Source organism: Stenella coeruleoalba (genome assembly GCF_951394435.1).
Source record: "Stenella coeruleoalba genome assembly, chromosome: 6".
NCBI classification, from domain to species: Eukaryota; Metazoa; Chordata; class Mammalia; order Artiodactyla; family Delphinidae; genus Stenella; species Stenella coeruleoalba.
In genome coordinates, this window is record NC_137151.1 from 88,965,700 (window position 1) to 88,985,369 (window position 19,670).

At 38.6% G+C, this 19,670-nt stretch overlaps 2 protein-coding genes across 10 annotated transcripts in view; one reads left to right on the forward strand and one right to left on the reverse strand.

Moving 5' to 3' along the window:
• Positions 1-4,315, forward strand: part of SLC39A10 (solute carrier family 39 member 10) — a 152,568-nt gene extending 148,253 nt beyond the window's left edge. For all 9 annotated transcript variants that reach the window (XM_079923955.1, XM_079923954.1, XM_079923956.1 and 6 more), the window contains one exon: positions 1,522-4,315. In XM_079923955.1, coding sequence (XP_079780081.1) covers positions 1,522-1,680 — 159 coding nt within the window. In that variant the 3' untranslated portion in view covers positions 1,681-4,315. The remainder of the gene's footprint in view (positions 1-1,521) is intronic.
• Positions 4,316-4,326: 11 nt separating this feature from the next.
• The window catches only part of DNAH7 (dynein axonemal heavy chain 7), a 247,305-nt gene continuing 231,961 nt past the window's right edge, over positions 4,327-19,670 (reverse strand). The window contains exons 61-65 of the mRNA XM_079923963.1: positions 19,284-19,514; positions 16,492-16,644; positions 14,879-15,056; positions 6,949-7,052; positions 4,327-4,721 (exon numbers count right to left, since the gene is read on the reverse strand). Coding sequence (XP_079780089.1) covers positions 4,515-4,721; positions 6,949-7,052; positions 14,879-15,056; positions 16,492-16,644; positions 19,284-19,514 — 873 coding nt within the window. The 3' untranslated portion in view covers positions 4,327-4,514. The remainder of the gene's footprint in view (positions 4,722-6,948; positions 7,053-14,878; positions 15,057-16,491; positions 16,645-19,283; positions 19,515-19,670) is intronic.

Here is a 19,670-nt window from a genome sequence, read left to right on the forward strand (position 1 = left end):
CAAATCTCATTTCTGTAGACACGTTAAAGATTTAAGTTTTATACTTTGAACTATGGATTTATTTTAAAATTTTTTTTAAATTTATATTTTGTCTGTGTTGGGTCTTCATTGCTGTGCGCGGGCTTTCTCTGGTTGTGGCGAGTGGGGGCTACTCTTCGTTGCAGTGCGCGGGCTTCTCATTGCAGTGGCTTCTCTTGTTGCAGAGCATGGGCTTTAGGCGCATGGGCTTCAGTAGTTGCAGTATGTGGGCTTCAGTAGTGGCTCGCGGGCTCTAGAGCGCAGGCTCAGTAGTTGTAGCGCACAGGCTTAGTTGTTCCACGGCATGTGGGATCTTCCCGGACCAGGGATCGAACCCATGTTCCCTGCATTGGTAGGCGGATTCTTAACCACTGCGCCACCATGGAAGTCCCTGAACTATGTCTTTTTTTTTTTTTTTTTTAATAAATTTTATTTAGTTATTTTCGGCTGGATTGGGTCTTCGTTGCTTGCAGGTCTTCTCTAGTTGCGGCGAGCGGGGGCTATTCTTCGTTGCAGTGCGCGGACTTCTCATTGTGGTAGCTTCTCTTTGTTGAGGAGCACAGGCCCTAGGCGTGCGGGCTTCACTTGTTGTGGCATGCAGGCTCAGTAGTTGTAGCTAGCGGGCTCTAGAGCACAGGCTCAGTAGTTGTGGCACACGGGCTTAGTTGCTCCGCAGCATGTGGGATCTTCCCGGACGAGGGCTCAAACCCGTGTCCCCTGCATTGGCAGGCAGATTCTTAACCACTGCACCACCAGGGAAGTCCCTGGATTGTTTTTAAATGTAATATATGCTTGTGCTTTAGAAGTTGAGTTGTACTTTTCAATGCACTGTGCCTTTAAAGATATTGGAAACTTTAAAATTTAAAAAATTTTATCACTTACGAGAATAGAGTACACTGTGATGGCAGTGTGCTTAACTTGGTAGTTCTGCTGTGTAGCCTTGATATACTATTTTCTGTGTCTGTTGTCGGAAGGAAAATAATGGCTTTTAAGGGCATAGAGATACCAATTTTGGAATTGTCTGTTAATGTGTACCCTTGATGAAATGTGCAGTTGGAAATGAGAATTTTAGATGGAAAAGGGTGAAGAAATGATACAATTTTGAATGAACTATCCCCCAAAGGAATCTTACTTTCTCAGTGAGCTTAAGACAGATCAGTAAATGTGGGAATTGTGGTGTTTTCTGAGAGTCTTATTTGCAACAGTAACTTGTCTTATACTTTAGCATAAATGTCAGTGGACAGTAACTTTAAAAAAGTGACTAGTACATATATTATGTGCATTTGTTGGGGGATGAGGAGGGTACAGATACAGTGTTTACTTAGTACACAGCTAGAGCATAAAATTTCTTAGTGTTTGACTAAAATATGTGTTATGGTTAACATTGTTTCAATAAAATAGTTATTAGTAGTTGTGCTTTAGTCACTAGTTTTCTTAAGTAGGAAAATGTAAAAAAAAAAATGAGCAAAATATTATACAAAATTGCTTTAAAATATTTTTTAGCTTCCAGAAATGTTGCATGGTGATGGTGACAATGAAGAACATGGCTTCTGTCCAGTGGGGCAATTCATTCTTCAGAATTTAGGATTGCTGTTTGGATTTGCCATCATGCTGGTAATTGCCCTCTATGAAGACAAAATTGTGTTTGACCTCCAGTTTTGACCATTCCCAGCAATCACTGCTGATTACAAGAATGTTACCATGCAGCTTTGCATCTGTTCCTTGTACTGTAAGCACATTGCTCAAAGAAAAGTCAGTCAGTGGCTTGCACTACTTACAAGTTCACAGATTTGAGCCTGACCACAAAGACCGGTGCTCAGTACTGTTTTCCCTGCATGAAGGGGTCTTTTAGAAATATAAAGCTTGTGATAAAGAAAGGAGAAAACGGGACTCTGTGAACCGATGTTGATATAGGTTTGATTAAGACTTTTTAAAAAAATAATCATATAAAACACTAAAGTAGTCTCTTTATTAGTAGAAACTTCTGTGGCTATGCAGAAATAGAAATTGAACCAAAAAAAAATCCCTTAAACTTTAAAAATATTTTAAATGGACTTTGGGAAGACTTTTCTTTGTGCTAAAAATGAATTGTATTGTCCTTTAATTCAGCTCCATGTATACATGTGGTAATAGGGATCAACTTGACACAGCTTTGAATCTGCAGAAAGTAGACTATAGCACCTAGAAGAAAGCTCAGGCTGCATTAGAATATGGATTTAGCATTGGGAAAAGCCCTTATTCTTGAATCTAGAGTTACTATTTTTGTATATATTTGCATAGGATTTAAACTTGCAGCCTAAACTACTGAAATTTGTGATTGTACATTTGTGTGAGCTTCAGTTTAATGAAAGATTCATAACGGTTCTTTTATTAATATTATACTTGGTGTTTGGGTTTGTTTGTTTTTTTTAAACTTTTGTTTTTGTCTTGGGTTTTTTGGTGGGGGTAAGGGGTTGGAGCATGTGGTAAAATGTTTTTTCCTTAAAATTGTAACCCTTTAGAAAATGTCAGTGAAATGAAGAACCCAAACATGGTCTAAATATTCAGATTTCCTTTAGTTATTTGGGAAATTTAAGTTTTAAATGCACGTAGTGCTCTACCAGTTTGGCATTGGAACCTAGAGCACATGCGCTGGCTGGAGGTAACGTTGTAAGGCGGCAAGTTTACCGTGTCCATAATCTGTACGTGGAGTGTCAAAACGGATATGAGGATGATCTCCATTGATGCCATGGCTCTCATGGCACCAGGTAACTTGGAAGATGCATTTAAGTTCAGTAACTCAGCTGAAATCACATGATCATTTTGTGCCAAGATATGCTGTTGGTGCCTGATAGGAATTAGTCTCTTTTTTTTAGGTACCCTGTTCTCCTGCCATAAATTGTGAATGATTTGTGAGAAATGCAAGCCATGTTTATCCTGAATTTTGACCTAATAATTTGTAGTATTAATCATATGCATGTAGCTCTCTGTGTGCCACATGGTCTTCATTTAATGCCAGGTAAACTGTATTTGAACTACGTGCAGGCAGCTTTGTTTTAATCTGCTTGGCTACCTGTGTGGCTGCTTTAAAAATCTTATTGTTCAGATATTTAAGAGCCAAACTCGTTCCATTCCATTTGAAATGTATTCATTTAGTCCTCCTCCTTTCCCCAGTTCCTTTCCTCTTACTCCGTGAACTTTAAAACAAAAAACAAAACTGAAAGCAGCACATGCATTCAGGTATTAAGAGTGTTGCCAGTATTTCTTCTTTATGCGGTAAAGCAAGGGAGCTTATTAGATGTTATTTCCTTAATTTATGCCTGACTTTGAAAAATTATTTCTGGCTTTCTCCATGGCCTCCTGTGACAAGTAGGAGTTTTATACGTAGATCACTTTCAGCACTGGGCACTGAATTAGGACAGTCCTCATCTCATTGCTTGGCCCCTCAAGCAACCTAGCTCAAAGGTGCTGATATTTTATTTAGTACTGCCAACTTGAAGTAATTCAAATATCTTGCTTTCTGAACCAAGATATATTTATAGTTCATTTTGGGGTTTTTAATGCCCAAGGAGGATTCTGCATTCCAGCATTAAGTCTGCTTATTTTTAAAACTTTTATGAAAAGCAACAGCTGGAATATACTCCCAGACTTAAAAAGAAATACCTGATTTAAAGCAAATAGGTTATGCTGAAGTATATAAAAGTTTTATATCCTCTCAAAACCGCTATTATCTTTATTTGCTAGATTTCTTTAAACTTTTAAGAGGGCTGTAACAGTTGCTGCTAGTGTTTTGTTTAGGGTTCCACCAGTATTTAGTTTTCACATCATCCTAATGTATAGTTTCAAGTCTTACTAGACAATCTGAATTCCACTACATTTCTCTTTGGCTCCAACATTCCCTTTAGCTTGACCAGTCTAATTTAACATGTGTTTGTTGGAGGTCATTAATGTTACTTGTACAATGCTGTCACTGTGTGACATCCATATGAATTTTGGTGTATATCACATTGCATTCAATCAGCTGTGATTATGCTTAGAAATACTATAGTAAGTAGATGCAGTGTGAATTTATTCCATTAACAGTAAGTCAGTGGCTTAAATGTGATTATGGTCCTGCAAGGTGATACTTGCTAAAATATCTAAACTTTTTTTTTATTGTAACTGAATCATTTTTTAAAAATTTATAAAGCTGGAAATGATCAAATGCTGTTTTTTTTTTCATTGTCAACAGTGGTGTGTCATTTTATGTATGTTCCTAATGCTTATGGAACGCTCCCAAAATAAAGTTATTCAAAAAGAGCAAATATACCAGTGTGTTTTGTTTAGTCTTTATGTTAGATTCCTTACACTGAAGTATGAATCATTTTAAATATAGGCTGCATTTGCACATAAATGAATTTATAATTAAGTATAACTAATCAAATTGATTTAAACCAAATAACTTCTTTCAAAAGTAAAATATAATTTCTACTCAACCATCTAACAAGAAATAGGAACAGGGAAATGATACCTTCTAATTATGAATTAAGTTGACATAACAATGCTACACCCCGTCCGATCCAGTGCTCCTTGGGTTGGTCAGAGGGAAGAGTCATGGCAATCACAAAATTTGTAGAATGGCCAGTGGTGGACAACGTTCCTCTCCGCTCACTTGTCTTATACAATGGGGCAGTATAACTTGGTTGTTCTGGTATATCTACCCTCTTACAAGGCTTTAGCCACATCTAGAAGAAAGTAGACAAAATTTAAGTCAAGGCTGTTGTTATATTTACATATAATTGAACCTAATATGGAATCGTTGGCATAAAGTTTTAGTTATGTCTGCAGATTTCTATGGGCTAAATCGATTTTATCTTTGTCAGCAGTGCTGCCATTGCTCAAAACATTCTTCTTTTAGAGCTCTCAGAGCTATCTTCAGGGCCAGTGTATACGAAGCTAAATGAGGAAAGAGTCATTTCCACCTACTCTCTGAAAAAGCATACTATCCATTGTTTATTCATCATCTCCCTACGATACCTACCTGAGGATGACCTTTGGTGCTTACAATAATAAAATCAGGTATACTTTTTCAAAGGTTTATCTGCCACCACTGATACTCAAAATCATGTTGCTTTATTAAAGGCCAATCCCAGAATATTCTGAAAGGATTTTTATCAGTGATTGTAGAACGAGATCACCTCCCCATGTTACGTGGCTATTTTAAAGGGCGTATTATGTATATTGTGCTGTTTAAAACATAGTTGCCTTTATAACTACACTACAACCACATTATTCTTAGAGGGTCATTAGCCAAGTTCCTAGAATGTTAAGCATAGTTGAACCTCACCAATCTCAATAAGATTTTAGGGCAAGTTGATCTCTGAATATAAGAGTAAAGAACAAACTGTCATCAGAAAGGTGAAACAATGGTTTTAAAACTCGAATTCCTTTTTCCAGTAGTAATAATAGCAATACTTGAGGTGATAAGTCTCAACAGCCCCACTGTTTGGAGCCCTTTTTCTGGTTTCTCAGGTTTAAGCACAAATTGTATGAAGGAGCTAATTAATAAGGGTGCTAGTCTCTCTCCCACATAACTGTGGAGATCCATAAAGCAGTTTTTCAGATATCATTAAATACAAGGACTTGCAACACTCAAGTTGGACGTATTTCAACTAGTGGATTTTTTTAATGAGAATTTTTCTTACTAAATGACTTCCTTTTTTGGGAGAATTATCCACTTATAAAATGCTTCTATTCACCGCAAACTTAAGAGTTTCCATATGAAAGAAAAAAATGGATCCAAATCAACTTCTGAAATTGCAAACATTTGCCCTTGTGACTTTCAATTTGGGTCCCATATTTGAAACTTTCTCTGCCCACAGTATCTTGGTATATACGGTAGGTTTCTTGCAATTGGCTGTCAGCTGGTCCCTCACTGTACCTGTTAGAGCCGCTCTGAAGGATTATTGCCTTTGAGTAGCTCCCAGTGTCCCACAAACAGAATTCATGTAAAATTCAGCCTATATTTTATCATTATCCCAGACCAACCCTTCAAATTGTGTGAAAATCTATCTAGTCATCTTCTCATGATGCAGTAACAGAAACTTAGTATTTATATAGCTTAGTATGCCCATGCTGAAGATGGGTCCTAGAAAAAAAAATTTTTATGTGTATGGTTTTCATATAATAATCTTTTAATCTGCAAGTTTCACATTTTTAGGTCAAGGTATATGTAAGAAAAAAAAATCATAAACATATGTATGTGTGTGGTTGTGGATATATGTATACAGTCAATCCTCATTATTCCTGGATTCCGTATTTGCAAATTTGCCTATCACTAAAATTTAGTCCTAATCCTAATGTCAATATTCTGCACTTTCATAGTCATTCACAGGCATTCTCAGAGCAGCAAAAAATGAGTCACCAGCAACCATGTTCCCAACTGAGATTGAACCTGGTGACATTCTGCCTTCTTGTTTCAATTTTCGTAACTATAAACAAGTATCCTTTTGATGGTTTATTTAATGCCAAGGTTTTTGCATTTTTGTGTTTTTTGTTGGCGATTTCGCTGTTTAAAATGGCCCTTAAGTGTAGCGCTGAGGTGCTGTCTAGTGTTCCTAAATGCAAGAAGGCTGAGATATGCCTTACAGAGAAAACACTATAAGCTTTGTTCAGGCGTGGGTTACAGTCCATGAGTTCAGTGTGAATGAATCAACAGTATATATTAAGTAAGGTATCTTTAAACAGAAACACAAATAAAACAAGGTTATATATTGATCAAGTAACAAAAATGTGACCACAGGATCACAGAAACTTAACCTTATATTTCGCCTAGGAGTTCAGTATTCACTAATTCAATGTTGGAAGCAAGCTTATAGAACACTACTACTGTGAATAACAAGAGTTGACAGAATATGTGTATGTCTGTGTATAAAATAGCCTCCCATGTATATATCATTAAAAAATACTAACCACAGGCACTGTATCATAAAGAATTTTGGGATGTGATTCTGCAAGTTTCTTGATCTTTCTATTCCAGGAAGCTCCATCCAGAAATAGTCCATGAATGAAAACACCTAAATATAAAAGAAGCAGGTTAATACGAGACTTTACATATGCATATTGATTGAGTTCTGCAGCTGAAATTCCTGCCGGTGAATGCTGTGCAGGTGATACTAGGTCAGCAAATGAAGGCCTGCTTTAAATGAAGGCAATGTTCTAAGTTTGTGTTAACATTCTTACTTCAAGAATAGCTATACTTTGCCTAGTCAATTAATTCAGTAAAATTAGATGTGGAAGACGAAAAGAGGAAAGGAATTTAAATTAGTCTATGTGAAGTTCTCTGGGCAAATGCTATCAGGTTTATATTTTAACTGACCAATGAGTATAATGTTGTTAAGAGTCCACAAAATCTACAAGAAAAGGTCTTAAGGTAATTGTAGGGATCCAGTGGATTCTAGGCAGCATGTGAACAAAATACCCTTCTGCTGATGTCTAATGTCCTGAGAGTTAAATTTCTCCTCCCCTTTTAGAATCTATCCAAGGCCACGCCTCAATCTGTATGCAAGAACACATGGATGAACTCCCTCCAGAATGCAATATCATACACGAACAGCTGAAGAACACAAATTAAGGGATCCATGAAACCTGGATCACATGCCCTGGCTATCCACTTATGTAAAAGCCTCATGAATTGAATATGGGTATCTGCACATGAAAATATTCATTGTAATTGTTGCACAGATATGAAGAGAAGCAATGAGGAACTTAGGAAGACTTAGGTTTTATCTCTTAATGTGCTGTGTGACCTTGAACAATTCATTTAACTTTAGACCTGTTTTTTATCCAGAGGACAACTGGAAAATATTTGTAAAACAATAATGCCTGCTTTGTCTACCTTGTAGAGTTAGAATCAAATCAGCTATACTGGTGAAAGCGCTCTGTAAAAGTAGGATATAAAAATCTACTTGGGCAGTGCTGTCCAATAGGACTTTCTCCAGTGATGGAAATATTTTATATCTGTGCTTTCCATTATGGTAGCCATATTTAGCTATTAAACACCTAAAACGTGGCTGGTGGGACTGAGGGATTGAATTTTATTTAATTTTGGTTATAAATTTTAAAGGCCACATGGGGATAGCCCAGTGATGGATGTTAAGGGAAGACTTAACCTTTTCTTCTCTCCAGGTTTTAACTGACAGAAAGCATAGTTGGAATAAAATGTCAACTACTGGCAAAGCACTTGTCCAATAAATTCCCAAGTATCACTCTAGTAAAGCTGAATTACAAAATGCATCTTGAGCCTGGGGCCAGGTGGGGGGTGGACCTGCCTGCAGGAGCAAGAGAGGTCTGCAAGCACATCCTACATGCTAATGTCTCCAGCCAGATCTAAGCCCACTGGCCAGTCACAATAATAGATGGGAACAGAGAAAGTAGAGGAGACCCTACAGACAGGTCCCAGAGAGCCATTTAATACCCTGGCCTTGCTGACTTGTAAGCACAGTCCAGTAAATCTCTGACTCTAAGCAATAGGATGATCTATTCCTTACGTGGGAAAGATTATGTCAGAGAGAGTAAAGAGAAGAGTTCATTTCAACATGTAAGAAAAGTGGCAGTAGGGATAAAAGTTCCCTCCTACCTAACAACAATTTTATAAGAAATGTGATAGGGACAATCAAATACGTTTTTGTTTCTCATGGTCAATAAGGGCCTTATGGAAAACACAAAATACAAAATGACAGGAGATACTAACTGGGTCCTGTTTCACAGGTGCTCCTGCTCTGTGTCACACCTTTGCCTCTGTGAGCCATGGTCAGCACAGGGTGGTGGCCACAGCATCCCCAGGCCCTCTCGTTCACTCCTTCCCGTCCCCTTCCTGCTTTGTAGTGCTCTCCCTGTTGATGACTGAGTCACCCTGTAGTGCCCAGTAGTTCAGATAAGATGAATCTTAGGCAAACACATCTAGATATATGACACTAACACTAGATAGATTTACAATGGCATTGTGGCCACTTTAAAAGTCACTTTAAGAGTGAGTAGCTGGGGCTTCCCTGGTGGCGCAGTGGTTGAGAGTCTGCCTGCTAATGCAGGGGACATGGGTTCGAGCCCTGGTCTGGGAGGATCCCACATGCCGCGGAGCAACTAGGCCCGTGAGCCACAACTACTGATCCTGCGCATCTGGAGCTCCTCAACGAGAGAGGCTGCGATAGTGAGAGGCCCGCGCATCGTGATGAAGAGTGGCCCCTGCTTGCCACAACTAGAGATAGCCCTCACACAGAAATGAAGACCCAACACAGCAAAAATAAATTAATAAACTCCTACCCCCAACATCTAAAAAAAAAAATAATAATAATGCTCAACTCAATACAGAATATTGTATTGAGTTGGCTATAGAACCACCAACTTAAAAAAAAAAAAAAAAGAGTAGCTTTTCTCATGACCCCAAAATACACAACACCCCACAAAAGACCCGGAATAACCGAAGCAATCTTGAGAAAGAAAAACAGAGCTGGAGGAATCAGGCTCCCTGGCTCAGACTATACTACAAAGCTACAGGCATCAAAACAGTGTGGTACTGAAACAAAAACAAATAGATCAATGGAACAGGATAGAAAGCCCAGAAATAAACTCACGCACCTATGGTCAATCTACAATAAAGGAGGCAAGATTATACAATGGAGAAAAGACAGTCTCTTCAATAAATGCTGCTGGGAAAACTGGACAGCTACATGTAAAAAATGAAATTAAAACACTTTAATACCATATGCAACAATAAACTCATAATGGATTAAAGATCTAAATGTAATACCAGATGCTATAAAACTCTTAGTGGAAAACATAGGCAGAACACTCTATGACATAAATCACAGCAAGATCTTTTTCAATTTGTCTCCAAGAGTAATGGAAATAAAAACAAAAATAAACCAGTGGGACCTAATTAAATTCAAAAGTTTTGCACAGCAAAGGAAACCATAAAACGAAAAGACAACCCACAGAATGGGAGAAAATATTTGCAAACGATGTGACTGACAAAGGATTAGTCTCCAAAATTTACAAGGAGCTTATGCGGCTCAATATCATAAAAACAAACAACCCAATCAAAAAATGGGCAGAAGAACTAAATAGACATTTCTCCAAAGAAGGCATACAGATAGCCAAGAGGCACATGAAAAAATATTCAACCTTGCTAATTATTAGAGAAATGCAAATCAAAACTACAATGAGATATCACCTCACACCAGTCAGAATGACCATCATCAAAAAATCTACAAACAATAAATGCTGGAGAGTGTGGAGAAAAAGGAACCCTCCTGCACTGTTGGTGGGAATGTAAATTGATACAGCCACTATGGAGAACAGTATGGAGGTTACTTAAAAAACTAAAAATAGAGCTACCATATGGTCCAGCAATCGCACTCCTAGGCATATATCCAGAGAAAAACATGGTTTGAAAGTATACATGCACCCCAATGTTCACTGCAGCACTGTTTACAAAAGCCAAGACATGGAAGCAACCTAAATGTCCATCAACAGATGAATGTGGTACATATAAACACTAGAATATTACTCAGCCACTAAAAAGAATGAAATAATGCCATTTGCAGCAACATGTATGGAGCTGGAGATTATCATTTTAAGTGAAGTAAGTCAGACAAATATCGTATGATATCACTTATATGTGAAATCTATTAAAAAATGATACAAATGAACTTATTTACAAAACAGAAACAGTCTCACAGACTTAAGAGAATGAACTTATGGTTACTGGGGGGAGAAGGGTGGGGGAGGAGGGATAGACTGAGAGTTTGGGAATGGCGTGTACACACTGCTATATTTAAAGTAGATAACCAACAAGGACCTACTACTATACAGCACAGGGAACTCTGCTCAATACTCTGTAATAACCTAAATGGGAAAAGAATTTGAGAAAGAATAGATACATGTATATGTATAACTGAATCACTTTGCTGTACACCCGAAGCTAACACATTGTTAATCAACTATACTCCAATATGAAATAAAAATTTTTAAAAAAGAGTAGCTTTTCCCATGATGTTTAATTTAACATTAGGTAAATGAGGTTGACTTCTTTATGAGCCCCAGAACCAGGCATATCCTGAAGTTTGTATGAGGAGACAGACTGTGGACTGGTAGAGGTGAGAAAGAAACTGTGCTTCTAGCCTCAGTTGTTCTCAGGTCGGATCTGTGTTCCTTCCCTTAGGGTCCCATGAGAAATTGTTCCTTGGGAAAAATTCCATTGCTCCAAATCATTCCATGGAATCTCCTTTCTTTCTGGTAATTTGCTAAGCACGAAGGAAAAAGCTAGAATGACAAAAAGGCTAAGCTGTGGATATCTGTATTTGGGGGAAAATGTTTGTGTGTATAAAATTAATAAAATTCATGATTTAGTGAACCTCTATCAGCTACTGTAAATCAAACCTGGGCTGATTCTTTGGTATTCAGTAAACTGGTTTATTTAACTGATGGCTACTCTACTATGGGATCTTGGAACACTAAATGGTCTTTATTGATCTTTAAATAAGTTGTGCTTTATACCTGCTCCACTATTTTCAAGATAATTTTGGATTTTAATAAATTTGGATCTTTAATAAGAGCAGTTGTGGGTTAAATTAGTAAATCAGTGTAAACGGAAATAGCAACTACCTTGTACAACATCTGAGTTTATATATAACAATTGGAAAGTCAAGAGTTTAATCTTAGATATTAACTAGTTTATAAACTTCAGGTAATGCTTTTTTAACTTCTCTTTTAACTGAGTTCAAAATCATAACTTTGATGGGCAGCATATACTACTCAGACTTCAATTCAAATGCCATCTTCTGCCTTTTATCATAATGATATAAGGAAAATTGAGGGAAAAAAATTATTCCATCTGATTTAAATACTTAAGAATCAGCCACAGCTCTTCAAGAAAACTTTCCTTGGGCTTCCCTGGTGGCTCAGTGGTTGAGAGTCTGCCTGCCGATGCAGGGGACACGGGTTCGTGCCCTGGTCCGGGAAGATCCCACATGCCGCGGAGTGGCTGGGCCCGTGAGCCATGGCCGCTGAGCCTGCACGTCCGGAGCCTGTGCTCCGCAACGGGAGAGGCCACAACAGTGAGAGGCCCGCATGCCGCAAAAAAAAAAAAAAAAAAAAAAAAGGAAGGAAATGAAATAATTACAGAGTGTGATTAATGTTTTGAAGTTAATAAGCAAAGTTGTAAGAGAGGCTAACAAGGTGGAGTGAGGGCTTCAATAGATAGCCCTCACTCTTCAATTATTTGTAAAGCAAATAATTGCTTTACAATGTTGTATTAGTTTTCTGCTGCACAGCGAAGTGAATCAGCTATACACATACACATATCCCCTTCCTCTTGGACCTCCCTCCCCCACTATCCCACCCATCTAGGCCATCACAGAGCCCTGAGCTGAGCTCCCTGTGCTATACAGCAGGTTCCCACTAGCTATCTATTTTACACATGGTAGTATATTTATGTCAAACCATAAGGAAGTGCTTTCTGATGAACTATAACATATGCTCAGACCTGAAGTTTGAGGAGCGCCCACCATGCTAAGTCTGCTTAGGAATAGTACTACAAAGATCCCAAAGAGAAAAGAGCTTGAGGTGATCTAGGAATTGTGAGAAGGTCCAGTGTGCCCTGTGCGGGGTGGCACAGGATGGGCTCCAGAGGTGGACAGTGGCTAGAATGTGCCTGGCCTCATAGTCATGGTAAGGGGTTTAGAGTTTATTCTAGCTACAAAGGGAAAATGTCATTATTAACTTACTTAGTCGTCTGAATTTCAATGGGGGCTTAGTGGTGACATGATGTGTTTACATTTTTAAAAAACTTCTGTGGCTTCTGTAGAAATGAAGGATTATAAGAGTGTAACACTTGTAGGAAGATAAGAGGCTAGAGCAAAAGTCTGAATAAAGATGGAGGTGGCAGGGCTTCCCTGGTGGCGCAGTGGTTGAGAGTCCGCCTGCCGATGCAGGGGACGCGGGTTCGTGCCCCGGTCCGGGAAGATCCCACATGCCGCGGAGCGGCTAGCCACGTGAGCCATGGCCGCTGAGCCTGCGCGTCCGGAGCCTGTGCTCCACAACGGGAGAGGCCACAACAGTGAGAGGCCCGTGTACCGCAAAAAAAAAAAAAAAAAAAAAGTATGAGGTCACTTGGGGAGAGGATGCAATTAGAAAAGAGAAATGCATTTGGGGTCCTTGGGAAATCCAACATTGAGAGGAGGAATAGCTAGCAAAAAGCATGAATGTGTCCAGTAAGAAAGGGAAAATCAGGAGAGGGTGATGACTTAGAAACAAAATGAGAAGAATGTCTCTAGAAAGAAGAAGTTGTCAACTGGTAAAGACTGCTAAGAGGTTAAGATGAAGACAGAAGAGAATTCATGGGATATGTCAACATGGAAGTCATTAGTAATTCTGAAGAGCATCAGTTGACTGGAGAGGATGAAAGGTAGACAGGAAAGAGGGAGTGAGAAGCTGGAGACGGCACGAGAATTGTGCTGCAAAGGGGAGCAGAGATTATGGGACAGTAGCTGAGGGGATACGGATATTTAGACAAGTGGCATTTGTTGATTTGTTGTAAGATGAGAGATTCTGGCTGCATGCTGGTAGGAATTATCCAGTAGTGAGGGAGATAACTGCTGATTCTAGAAACAGAGGGTACAACTGAAGGATAAAAACCCTTGGCAGGAGGAAAAAAATGAGATCTGGACTATCCAGTGGATCTGAACTACCAGAGGGTGCAGCAGTCAACAGGTTTATGGATTCGGTTGTGCTAAAAGCCCTATTCTGATGGCTGCTTATTTTTTCAATGAAGGATGAGGTGAGATGCGGGGGCAAGGGGCAGGACAAAGAAGGCATACGTGGTTGCTTTGAAAGTGGGAAAGCAACTCTTCCAGGGAACAGTAGTAGGACTGCTTCATAGTGTTATGACCCTCCTTGAGATTTCTGACAGTCAAGGTAAAGTAAAACCACCCAGCGCAGTAATAGGATGATGACACGCTGTTGTGATGACACATCTACTTGTTAGTACCTTCCACCAGAGTACAGATTAGTTGAGGGTCAGGATCCCGCCTACAGTCTTCACTGTTGATATTCCCCAGTGTCTAACAGAGCGAGCCAGTGAATTCACCATTCAGTGATGAATAAGGAAGCAGGATTATCTTTGACACATTAGTAAAAGCAGGGCACATTATTGGTCATTTAGAAATTGTCATTTAAAGACAACACCATTTTGGTAAAATTAGAAATCGATAGTATTTTTAAAATAATACTTTTGAAAGGTAGTGGCCCCTTCCATTAAATTTGAAATAAAACATTAGGGTAGCCACTGAGTATTAAAAAGACAAATGATTAAGAAAATAAATTTCCTCACAATGTTTCAATCACAGAACATATGCTCATATTAGCTATTAACTGTATTAAGTTTTGGAAGGATGTATATAACAGGAAAGAACACATATTTTAGGAGTCTGCAAAGGTGTGCTCTTCGAGGGACCAAGAGATCCTTCTTTTTAATGTTGTGCTGCCTTAATTCCCCAAGGTCACCATAAGACTGTGGTTGATTATCCCATGTATTGTTAATTTGATGACTCCTTTCTACCTAACTTTTTTTAGAAATAACTTCAAAATTACACAATTTTGTAAAACGAAAACAATGCAAGGGACATCTACTCCTTCCTCAGATTAATTTCATCCCCATTTATTTTCTTACTCTTGCTCTCTCTTGCTCACTCTGTCTCTTCACAAAATTGTTTTTCCTTAACCATCTGAGGGTAAGTTACATACATGATGATTAAATTTTTAGCAGCTGGGTAAAGTGAGCAAGAATGTTACATTTTTGTTCAGTGTTGAAATATAAGCCAACTCATTCCATCGCTGCACTTACCATCTTCCGGAGCATGGTTGTATTCTTTGTCTTCCATCACTTCATAGTCAAACCCAAGAAGATCAATAGGGATGGTGTATTTCCTGGCATAGTTCTGCTGGGCGCCAGTCAGGAAGGCTTGTGTGAAGAAGAAGCCAGAAAGCCAGAACACTGGGGGAGGGCCAACCTCGTACCATTGCTGTGGTGTCAAAGCACAAGTGTCCTGACAACAGGGTCTTTCAACTTTGAATGCAACATGGCTTAGTACAATTTGCCACAAACACTCCGCCTATTATCTTCTAGGTAAACTAACAAATAAGCTAACACTTTGAGGAATAAAAAGTCATACTATCAAAGTTTGAAAAATAGGCAAAATATCCAGCGTTCGTTCTGACTTCAATTTCGTATCCATTGCACCAGCTCATGCAATGATATGAATCATAATGTGTGTGAATGTAGATACAAATGTCTGTTTTATACATGCCCAGTGATTCCTTCAGAAGAGCTCCATACAATAGTGAGTTTCTAATATACATTATTGCACGCTACATCATGTTGCTTAATTGAATAAAAGAAGATCTCCCTACAAGGTCTGGTCAGACGATACTGTTTCTTTCACTTTTTTTCCTCTCTGGTTATTAGTACCTGGTAGAATATTCCTTTTGAAGTCTTCCCTTCTACTTCACCAAAATACAGTGAATCTAACATACGAAGACATAATATTGTAACAGGAACTTCCAGAAGATGCAGGGTAGTGAGAGCTTAAGATCTTTATAAATATCAAGATATCTGGATATTCCGTTCATATCATATATTATAACAAGTAGTTGAGTTACTGACTCTAATAGTAAATTATAGAAGTCAGTCTGAAGAAGTGAATTTGAAGAACTTTCCCCTATAAGAATCCAAGGTAGAGTCTTCACTTTTCAAGAACAATCTTAATCCTTCAGTACCAAGTCTAGTATCAAAGAAGGCCTATATTATGGAAGGGGTGTTTTGTCATTTTATCCCCGGAGAAATCTCCTCACAGGCAATTTTTGATGTATTATGTATAGTACCTAGGGAATTAATCAATACTTCTAAGAAATATAGTTGTTAATAATAACATAGTTAAGCACCAACATTGCCAGATAATTAGGAGGCAGGCTTCTGCCCACTCTACATTTCCAAGACAATTAGCCTTTGAGGTTATTACTGACTTGGGCTGAAACAGCAATCTAGTGATTTCACGACCTGGAGGGGTGCTGGACAAGGAAGAAATAATTCTCCTTACTAGGAGCTTGTCTGGCTTTCTAAGATGCTGTGCTGTAGGAATCTCTTTTAAAACTAAATATTTAATGGAAATATCAACATAGCCAGTCCTTTTCCCTCTTCAAATGTCCTTGGCTTGAATGTCTAACTTCACTGAACACAAACACCTGCTCCTAAAGAAGCTTTCAGAGGTTCTACTTCCAATGTTAGTATTTTGACAATTCCATGTAACAGTTACACAAACTATATGCAATATTGGGGAGTGGTCATTTGTGCCTGGGATGCACAGAAAAACTAGAGAGTCATACTTATTACGTTAGGCAACCTGATGAAGAAGATGAAATCAGAAGAAACTTAATATATGAGCATTTGGATGAACTCACCTGCAAAAACTTTAGTCTTGCAAGGAAGTCATTCACATAGCTCCCAAGTGGTTTGAGGCTTGGGTATGATTTACCCATCCACATTCCTGGAATTTTGACATTCAGAATGCTGCTAACCACTTCCTCAAGATCTGTAGACATCACTACAAGCCCCTGAAACGCATTTAACCATTGTTTAACACAACTGTATTCTAGGTTATGAATAATTTTATAATTGTATTTGTTTACAATTATGATTAGTTGAGTCATATAGCAAAAAGAGAAAAGATACTTTCTTTTGCTCACAAGTTGTGGAGTCTTTGAATTATTCCTTAGAAAAATATTAACAATTGTAATCTAATCAAACTTTAATGGAAAATTTCTTTTCTTGAAATATAATTGATATACAACATTAGTTTTAGATGTATGACATAATGATTCAATATTTGTATATACTGTGAAGTGATCATCACAGTAGGTCTAGTTAACATCCGTCACCATACATAGTTACAGCATTTTGTGTGTGTGATGAGAACTTTTAAGATCTACTCTTTTAGCAACTTTCAAATGTGCAATACACTATTATTAACTATAGTCACCAAGCTGTACATTACATTTCCATAACTTATTTATTTTGTAATTGAAACCTTTTGACCCCCTTTACCCATTTTTTCTACCCTGGAAGATCTCAACACTTGGCTTCTCACTAGCTATTAAATCACAGCCTAACTTTGACTTAGTTTACTTGTCCATTAAATGGACAACTAATATATCTCTGTCCTGCTTTCTTAAAAGGATAGTGATAAATATAAAATGAGGAAAATGATACAAAGTGCCTTGAAAGGTTAAGACATCCTGGATTGCAACTATGAAGTCTAATTGATCTTATCCCATTTTGAAATGTAAAATAGATCATTTCATTTCATTGCTTAAAACCCTCTGAAGGGTTTTTTACTTTTACACTTTACCTTTACACTTTAGAATAAAATTGAAGATCCTAAGAGATGGTAACACTTTGAGGCCCTTGAAAATTTTATTTGATCCTGCAATTGGGCCAGTTGCCATCATCATTTCTGTTTTCTTCATAGTTGACAATATAATTCCAACTAACATATGGAAAAGATTTTAGAGAAAATTTAATGGATTAAACATCCACATTTCATTTGCCTCCTTCCCCAAACCCTGAAACAACAGTAAAGGAATTTATTTGTTAGAAGCACAAGCCTAGGGACTTCCCTGGCAGTCCAGTGGTTAAGATTCTGCACTTCCACTGCAGGGGGCGTGGGTTCGATCCCTGGTCAGGGAACTAAGATCCTGCATGCCACACGGCGTGGCTTAAAAAAAAAAAAAAAAAAAAAGTCCTACAAGTGCAGGAAAAATAGGAAAAGGCAAAGCAATATTGGGAGCTAGAAAGCATGTGGACTGTTGGTAGTTGACTTAGTAGTCAGGAGAAACTGGCAGACGGGAAAGTTAAGAATCGACTAGATATACACTAGGATACTCAAAGTATCAATATTTGGAACTGATGGCCCTAGCTGAAAGGGAGGAGAGGAGGGTGGTGCTAAATGAAGATTGTTGAAATCTGGCTTAAAAAATAGATTCCTGGGTCTTCTCCCACAAAACTGTACCTAATTCACCTTGAATGAAACCTGGAAAGGAAAATGAAGACATCCCTACAGTGGAGGGGATGCCAGGCTCAGGTGGGGTCAGAATTCCCATACTGAAATCAGGAATTAAGTGAATTCATGTGTATTGGTTGCTGAGCTCCCTGAGGCCTGTTTCCCCTTTTATCTCCCAGAATGCGGAAAGCCAGGCCTTCATCTTCCAGGAAGGATACAGGGAGGACCAGGTTAAGGAGAAACACAAGACACTGAATACTTCTTAGACAAACAGCCCAGCCAGATTATACCACAGCCAGCCGGGCAGACTCCTCTCTCCATAATAACTCATATCCAACCACTCTTCTCCACCTCCACTGCTACAAGAAACCAACTCAGCTGGACTACTGCAATCACATAATTGGGTTCTGCCTGTGCTCTTGTTTCCCTACAATCCTTTCTGCAGCGGTCAGAGCAAACTTTAAAAATATAAAATAGATCATTTCATTTCATCACTTAAATCCCTCTGAAGGCCTCCCTTTACCTTTACACTTCAGGATAATATTGAAGATCCTAACCTTGGCCAAGGCCATCATGAAGCCCGTGCCTTCCTCTCTCCGTCCTACCATTTCCCTCGTGCTCACTCTACTCTAGACAAGCCAGCCTTCCCTACCGTGCTCCTGGACCATGCCAAGCTGGTTTTCTCAGGGCCTTCGTGCTGGCTGGACCCTCTGCCCAAACGTTCCATGGCTTGTCCCTCCCATCAGGTCTCTCTCTTCAGAGCGGCCTGACCCCAAATGACTGAGTTTCCCACACATCATTCTCTACATCCTTATCCCATTTTATTTTTTTCCACTGAACTTACCAATGACTGAAAAAAATAAATTTATTTGTTCATTTTTTAATTGTTTGTCTCCCTAAGAAGTAAGCTCTATGAGAGCAGAAGCTTTGTCTTACTCCTTAACATTTTATGCCTTCTTAGCATATGTTCCATCCAACAAACGATCGCTATATGTACCACATTCTATACTCATTTACACATTTATTAACTGTCAGCCCCAGAATTCGATACACTTTTTAAGGGTGGGGATTTTTTTTTTCTATCTCCGGAACCAAGAACAGTGCTTTCACGGAAGCTGTGCCCAATAAATATTTGCTGAGTAAATGAATGATATGTTTATTTCAATGATTTTTCCTTGCTGTACTTCCCCTTACCTTGATTGCTTTCTGGATGTTAATGCATGATTCTCTTATGGTCTGCAGCAACTTATTGAACCGTCCCATCTCTTGGACAAGCACCGTGTTCATGCTCTGAGTGTAAGTGGTTGGGTATCTCCTCATTGCAGACTCCACATTGAAGTTGTTTGGAAGTTTACCCAAGATGTCACCAGCGACCTCATATACTACTTCATCCGATGATTTTGCACCAGACTCTGCTGAACGAGACTGGAAAGAATCCAAACTACGAATCAGAAATCCTCATAAAAAAAAAAGAAATCCTCATAAAAATCTAAAGAATTGCTGGATAGGAAATCTCCTAAAGTAAACTTTATAAGAATGAGTACTATTGATACTTTGCTATTTTGACTATGATTCTTCTCC